This window comes from Notothenia coriiceps, unplaced genomic scaffold, assembly GCF_000735185.1.
Source record: "Notothenia coriiceps isolate Sejong01 unplaced genomic scaffold, NC01 NC01_scaffold00024466, whole genome shotgun sequence".
Lineage (NCBI taxonomy): Eukaryota > Metazoa > Chordata > Actinopteri > Perciformes > Nototheniidae > Notothenia > Notothenia coriiceps.
Window position 1 is genome coordinate 1 of NW_011357167.1, and position 8,114 is coordinate 8,114.

Consider the following 8,114-nt stretch of genomic DNA (forward strand, 5'->3'; position numbering starts at 1 on the left):
AGTCAAATTGGTCTAGAACCGCCACTGTTCACAAGAGCAATAACATGCAGCTCTTGCTCGCATGTTTGAAGTTATTCGTTAAAATGGCTTAATCTCTTTTGTTTGGGTGCTTACAGTCAGTGGGAGGTTTCCATTGAGAGATGAAGAGGAGGAGGTGGGAGTGCAGTCTCTCACCTCCTCTGCAGTGAGCTCCTCTCGTCATCTCCTGCAGGCACAGTATGGCTGCAGCGGAATCCCGTGATGTCACCCAGTTGCCGTGGTTACGCTGTTGACGTAGAAAAAGGAGAGGGGGCGTAACCTCGGAAAAGTACCACGTGCTCCGTATATATAAAGTGGCTGGCTCGCAGTGTGGGCAGCGTCAGTTGAGAGTGGAGCGCGCGGATTGTCCGTTTTTAGAGGTTGTGACACTGTGATAACTGACGACTAAGGGACCTTACAGGAAATACTACTGTCTGTTTTTATTCTTTGTATTGGATATTTCTATATCATCACAATCATGGCGGTGACTGAAGCTGGATGTGATCTAACTTACTGCAAAATGAGGGGGATTGTTACTGTTCTCACCGGTGAGCAACAACAATATGACAATCCATCACTGAAGCTTATCATGTATTGATATGAGACGCGAACTAAGAGTATGTATTCATATGTGTGTTCATTTGTGAGCCATATGGCTGTCACCTAATAGCGAAGAGCATTTTTGTTTGACTTTAAGGTACAAATGTAATTGGAAGTTCACAATAAATCTTTCTTAAAATATCAAAACGCACTATATGCGTTGTATTTAGAATCAAGGATGGAAAATGCTTTGTTGGCAGTCACTATTGGTGTCCGGATGAGTGACCTGAAGTGGTTGCATAACCTATAAGCCCGCAGCATTAGAGGTCCATGACCAGCACGCAGATCTACCCCGTAACAGGGTATTTGGAACTGCAGAAATAGAGGATTAAATCTCAACACTTTTTTTTTTTTTTTCTCTAATGGAAATAACATTTAAATCTTGTGTGATGTGTGATACTGACATCAAGTGTTTCCCTTCTGTTTTCCTGTGTAGCCTTCATCAAGGAGAGAAAAATGGGGTTGAATGACTTCATCCAGAAGCTGGTGTCTACCCCACATATCTGCCAACAGTGAGTATTCCCATTCAAAATATGTTCCACAAGAGGGGAAATATGCTAGAATTGGTCGCAAATCTGGTCTGCTGTCCTTAAATATTATTTTATACTGAAATATTTTAGATGTTTTGAAAAAGATATACAAAATTAATAACGGGGCAAGGATGAGAACATCAAAATGACCTAGTTAGAGCTGCCTTTTTACACCTCTGATATCATAGCCCAGGCTTCTTAAAAATGGGTGTTTGTTAAGAGGGAACTCTATGATATTATTCGCATTATGGCATTCTCTGAAACAGAAAAAACATCACACAGTGTGCTGTAAAAGCATGATATGATCTCATCCAGATAACCCTTAAATTATTGGAGGATCCTTTTGTTGCTGCAGGCGTTATTTTGTTTGTTGTAGTTGGAGTGTATGGTGTGGTGTATTTATATCCTATTTCTGAAATAAATAGAAAAGGTGGGCTTAAATTGAGGCAAAATTAGAATCCCTAGGTCAGTTCCTGTCTCTGGTATTTATTTCTCAATCATTAGCCCAATCACGGCAGCCTGCACTTGCCAATCCAATCATCCACCCTATATTGGCAGGACATCCTGTGAAAAGCGTAATCTGGGTCCAAGGAGGCAGCAGGTGTAAGAATAGTCCTTTATGACGAGTCTGTTAACAACCTCTCCACTGCTGCTGCCTAATCACCAGCAAATCCCCTATGTTCCGTAGACAAGGATAAACCGGTTATTCAGTTATAACATGATACAAGGTGCGCACTCCCAGGGTGGGGTCTGCTGCTGTGGAAATATAATAAATGAAAACATTTGCACTAGGCTACATGTGTCCCCTTCTAGAATGAAAGGGCTGATACAGAATGCTGAGTCCTGCAGAGCCGTCTCCTGTCTGTCGGGTCAGGGGTTTAAGGTGTTTCTCAGACAGGTTAGACTGCATGCAGATGAGCGTGGCCTAAGCTTGACCTTTCAGTGTCAGACTGTCATTCACACCACAGCAGCAGGGAGCCTTCTTTCAGCTTTTCAGTCACACCAACTACCTTAGATCTGGGGGTTTGACTTGCAAAACTAAATTATAATGTCATTTATTTTGAGTAATTCAATCTAAAAAAATAAGAAAACCATTTACACTGAGTGATATTGTAAAATGTCAATAGCTGATATCAAATGTAATGTATGACTCTATGTTGTTTCTTTCAGTGTTGAAGTTAACAACTTCCTGAAGATTGATGAGAATCAAAACGAGCAGGATGACGGAGATGAACTTCCTGATAGTTCGGTAAGCAGGAAGTGTTTTCTGACTATTTATCTCATTTTCTTTTCAAGATGTGGCAACGCATTTATAACCATTCTCCTTTTTATTCCTCTTACAGATGTACCTAACTTCACGAAGTTCACTGGCTGAGGAAACTCAGTAAGTAGCCTTATAAATATCATTTCAATGTGAAGAATTTTGTAAAACATGCACACCTCACTGTGTGTCAATACAAATCCTAATCCTCTGTTTGCTTCTCTTCAATAGGATCAAACCTTGTGATTTTGACTACCTCAAAATCATCGGAAAAGGAAGCTTTGGAAAGGTGAGTCAGTCAGTGTTCTCTTTGATGTGTCGAAACTTATTTTATGATGTCTATCACCGCCTGCTGCCCCACGGTCCCTGACGCAAATGTTTGATCTGTAACAGGTTCTGTTGGCTCGACACAAGGAGTCCTCAAATTATTACGCTGTTAAAGTGCTACAGAAGAAAATCATCATGAAGAAGAAAGAGGTGTGTATTCATAGCATATCTTGAACAAAGAATCTACGGAACAAGACATATATTTCATCACGTAATATGTCATTTTGTGGAAAGCACAAGGGAAGATTTTTTTGTATTGATTTGAAGTATTTCAATGTAATACTAAGGTATTATTCTAAATGTATTAAGAGCTTAAGTTACAAGTTACTTAGATAAAGAACTGTAAAATAAAACGAGATCATTTAAATATGAAACTGCTATTTTAAATATTCAACAGTACATAACTAGTGTCAAATTGTGCTAAAGTTGTCACATTAAAATGCTGCTTACACATTGAAGCTTCAGTAATAATATATCAATAATATGATAAATAACCACTCTTGAAGCTCTATGAGAATTTGTAAAACTGTTGCGCTTTTACTTAATTATGATTTTATAACAAATGTTTCTTCCACACTGATTGTGATGAACACAGCATTATATCAACTTCTTTATCTTCCTTCCAGCAAAAGCATATCATGGCAGAGCGCAGCGTGTTGATGAAGAACATCAAGCACCCCTTCCTGGTGGGGCTGCACTTCTCCTTCCAGACTACTGACAAACTGTACTTTGTCCTCGACTACGTCAACGGTGGCGAGGTCAGTGATAATCTCAAAACACCCATAAATCAGGACAGAATATCAGAGTATTTTGGTGATGCTGACAGGCTTCTGTTTTCTCTTCCAGCTGTTCTACCATCTCCAGAGGGAGAGGATCTTCCTGGAGCCCAGAGCCAGGTTCTATGCTGCTGAAATTGCAAGTGCACTTGGCTACCTCCACTCCCTGCACATTGTGTACAGGTAATGAGCGATCCTAAAGCGCCCCCTAGTGGACATCTGTCAACAAAATCTATGCTGAACTGAACTAACCTTGAAGTTAAAAACAAATGATTCTGCTTGTTCACAGGGACCTGAAGCCTGAGAACATCCTGTTGGACTCCCAGGGCCACATCGTCCTCACAGACTTCGGCCTCTGCAAAGAAGGCCTTGAGAACAACGGCACTACAACAACCTTCTGCGGGACACCAGAGGTACAAAACTAATCTCTAGGCTTTTTAGTGCATCCTAAACTTCACCAAATTCTAATTGTCGATCACGGTTTAACGCTTTTTTTCCTTTTTGCTCTCCACTTCAGTACTTGGCTCCTGAGGTTCTCCAGAAGCAGGCGTACGACCGCACAGTGGACTGGTGGTGTCTGGGATCAGTGCTCTACGAGATGCTCTATGGACTTGTAAGTGAAACCTATGACTTTATGCTTCTTAATGCAACTCTGTAGTACGCATGAGCCAATAAGAATGTTTCAGGTCACGATTATCCAAATAAATGTGAGCCAAAATAATCATAACTCATAAGTTCCCCTTTGCAAGCAACTTTGTGTGAGTGAATGATAACAGGCTCTATTTTTTACTTCCCTACAATGAATTCCAGCTAGACATTGTTTTTTAAAGTCACTCATTTGAGGTCATTTACTATTGTAAATTCACCACAATCAACTAAATATTGGTGTTTTATTATTACAATACAAGATAAAATTCTATATTCTTCCATCTCTACTTGACTGCTTATTCATATATTAAAGCAAACTTAATGTCTTGTCCCTTTTGCTTTCCAGCCCCCGTTCTACAGCCGGAACACGGCTGAGATGTACAACAACATCCTGCACAAGTCTCCCGTGCTGAAGCCCAACGTGTCTAACTCCGGCAGGGAGCTGCTGGAGGGGCTGCTGCAGAAGGACCGCACCAAGAGGCTGGGAGTGAAGGATGACTTTGTGAGTAACATAACATCATTAACATAACTAAAAAACCATATGAAGCTATTTGAAGCCACTTTTTCTATCTGTAGGCACTTTCACACCGGAGTACTTTGCCCAGAGTATTTCCGATAGTTCTTGCGTTCACACCAAAAAAATCCGGAACTAGAACTTAGTTCATGAGAACCTTTTCACCCCCTTTTTAGTGCCTGCTAGAGAGCAGGCACTTTCATGGGAGAAAAATGTTCCCATTTCTGATTGGCTGGGCGAATTGCAAACCACGCCCCGTAAAACTCTGAAAAGTTTTGTGAAGCCGCCATTGTATTTGCTGGCATCCGTAGCCGTGGGAACATGTTTCAAATGGGGGGTGCTGTGGGGATGACACCAGGGCCGGTTCTGACCAATTTACTGCCCTAGGCAAGACCTTTCCTGGCGCAGCCTGAAAAACGTACAGTAGAAAAGATAAAGGTCGAAACGTATTGACATGGTGACAGCTTATATAAAAAGGCATCAAATGTATTTAGTATTGTATCAAAATGTTTTAATTGAGGGGTGGACATCACATCCTCTCGGGGGGTCCGGGGGTATGCACCCGCCGGGAAGATTTTCTTAAAAAGTAAAATGCTTCAATTTGGAGCACTTTGAGCAGAATTACTAGAGACTAGATCTAGGGGTTACAACTCTAAACACCCATTTGAAAAAGATAGGTTTACATTTTAATAACCAAATAAGTACGTGAACATAACCAATAACCTACCAAAGCCAATAACAAATAAATGTAAGGTACTTTATTTTTGTTGTTCATTCATATCTTATTTGACCTAGTTAACATTGATTTATTTATCCATATTTTTGAATCTCTCCAGTTTTAAAGGATATTTTTTGGTTACTGTCCTATAGTATACATTGGAATGATTTCAAACCTGTTTTTATTTATCTTAATAATTATAAAGGTGTGCCATGGAAATATTTGTTTACATAAATTGTGATAAAACCGTTTGAGACCCACTGAGATAACTTAGACTAAAGAGAACTATCTAACTCTCAGGGCAAATGGAAAATGTAACCGGGGTGAAAAGGGTGTTAGCTTTACTTAATTATGAATGTGAACATCAAGTTATCTAAATTGTCTTGTCTCCTCCAGCTTGAGCTCAAGCACCATTCCTTCTTCTCTCCAATCAACTGGGACGACCTGATGGCCAAGAAGATCACACCTCCATTCATCCCCTCAGTGGTGAGTTCAGATGAGTGTAGTTCAGCAGCTGTATGTTTTATATTCTATTAATCACTACCACAACAAAACATATAAAAATGGCTACAATTTACTAAAGGCCTATGGGACATTGTTTGAATTATTTATTTTTTTAAACATATCAACCATTATATACTGCTGCAAGTACTTACACAATTACTCTTGTGATTAATACTTTTGTCTAATAAAATGTAGTGTTTCATATGAGATATATATTTAATTTTTTTTTTTTTGTTCTTTACTGTGAATGTTTTACAGATAATAAAGCGATTTTAATAATAATAATAACAATTCTTAAAGGGCTGCTATATGTTTGCAAAAAGGAAGCCTCCATCTTCCCATCACTACCAATTAAAAAAATACAGCAGTGTAATCCATAACAGCAACATTTATTACTGTTTTGACATTTTACCTTTTTTATTTTATAACTAAATCATGTCCTCCCTGCTTGGTTTCACAGAGCGGCCCCACAGACCTCCGTCACTTCGATCCCGAGTTCACCCACATGCCCGTCCCCGCCTCTCTGTGCAACGACTCGCTGATGGTGACCAGCAGCGTGAAGGAAGCAGCCGGAGCTTTCCCAGGCTTCTCCTATGGTGCTCCGTCAGGGCAAGCCTTCATGTAAACGGCAAAATCTCTGCCCTTCTTCCCCGAGAACTCAACAGACATGGGACACACGCTCTGGTTCACAGGGTCCACACCCAGAGCAGCCTGCTTTGGTTGGGTGGCGTTACGGAGCTCACAATGGACAGGAGCGGAAGATTTCGAGGGATCTTGTGCATGACAATTGTACAGATGGGGAGTCTCATTTTACATCCTTACTCTTCCGCCTCAACCACCCAAAACTATGAAACATGCGTGCCAAGTATGGATGCACTACGAGGTAAAAAAAACATCACTCTCACAGCTTCTGGTGAGGTGACATGAAGAGAAGTGCCTGAGGTTCGAAAGGCAGTTTAAACGGTTGCAGCAGCAGAGTTGGCAAGAGCCAGCTTCATCAAAAGAATTCAAAAACATTTCACTTGTTTGGACCAGGGCGAAAGCCGTTAAGGTGTAGGGCCTTCATTACATGTCTATATGTTTGTTTTTGTTACATTGTTATTTTCATGTGAATGCTCAATTGCACTTGAGGAAACAAAGGTCAGGAAAAGTGTGGACATTGTTTGCTTCAAACATCAGAAGCTTTTAGACTAGACCGCTTCATATCTTTACACTTTTATTTCTGCTTTGGACAAAAAACAGATTGGATTTTTTATTATTTTATTTTATTTTATAGTGGACCAAAATATGCTTCAACTCAAACACTTTTGTCTTGACCTGTTTGTCCTCAGAAACCGAAGATCAACGTTTTACTGTACTGTGTGGAAGATAAAAAGTTACATATATTATATTGCAAACCAAAAGGGTTTCCATGTTTAAATACCAACACACATCCAATATTTACTTTCAAGAGAGATTTTAAGAAGCACATATATTATAAAATAATTATTACTGTTTCCTGGTATATGTATATGGCTGTATATTTTATTTTTACAATTACTTTTCAATTTTCAACCAGTGTCTGTGTTAATCTATATCATCTGTTTATGAACGATCAGGAGCATGCGTACAGAGTTCAACCAGCAATAACAGGCCCACATCGATGATAGCACATACTGTATATCAAACTCCTTTAAATATAAGTGATTTGCTGTTTTTTTGCAAACACTTGGGACGAACAATGTTTTTATATTCAAGCATTATGTAGAGAAGAACTGTGAATGTCTTGTGCCTGTCCAAGGCGGCCTGATCCATAGTTACTGTATGTACATATCTATTTTCCCTAATCCTCTGGCTCCCTTTTCGAGAAATCATCAGTATAAAAAGTCCTTTGTTAACTTGAAGAAATATCCATTAGGTGTAGCAGCCGTGGCTACAAGCTAACAGTGATTAGCCACCGGCCTGCTGCATATAAGGTTGTGGAAAGTGCAATAAAATCAAGAATAATGATAATTTAATCTCTTTTGGCACTGTAAATTGTCATTTATGATCTGATATTCATTCAGTTATTAAAGGTGGGGTCTGTAATTTTGGAGAAACCAGCTCGAGTGCTGCTAGAATCATGGATGTGTAATAAGAACTAGAATTTGAAAATACACAACCGGAAAAAATCTGCCCCTTCCTTCAGACTTCCTTTACAGAGCCCCTCCTCCAACACACACGAACGCAGCGCACATGA

The 8,114-nt window shown here is 39.7% G+C and overlaps 1 protein-coding gene across 1 annotated transcript; it reads left to right on the top strand.

Moving 5' to 3' along the window:
* Window positions 1-361: 361 nt before the first annotated feature.
* On the top strand, window positions 362-7,876 carry LOC104955017 (serine/threonine-protein kinase Sgk1). The gene is made up of 13 exons (XM_010782240.1): window positions 362-566; window positions 1,055-1,130; window positions 2,319-2,397; window positions 2,492-2,532; window positions 2,641-2,698; window positions 2,803-2,886; window positions 3,363-3,494; window positions 3,583-3,695; window positions 3,802-3,925; window positions 4,030-4,125; window positions 4,507-4,662; window positions 5,789-5,878; window positions 6,357-7,876. Exons 1-13 carry the CDS (start codon window positions 497-499, stop codon window positions 6,519-6,521), a joined length of 1,284 nt encoding a protein of 427 aa, XP_010780542.1. The 5' UTR covers window positions 362-496; the 3' UTR covers window positions 6,522-7,876.
* The last annotated feature ends 238 nt before the right edge of the window (window positions 7,877-8,114 follow it).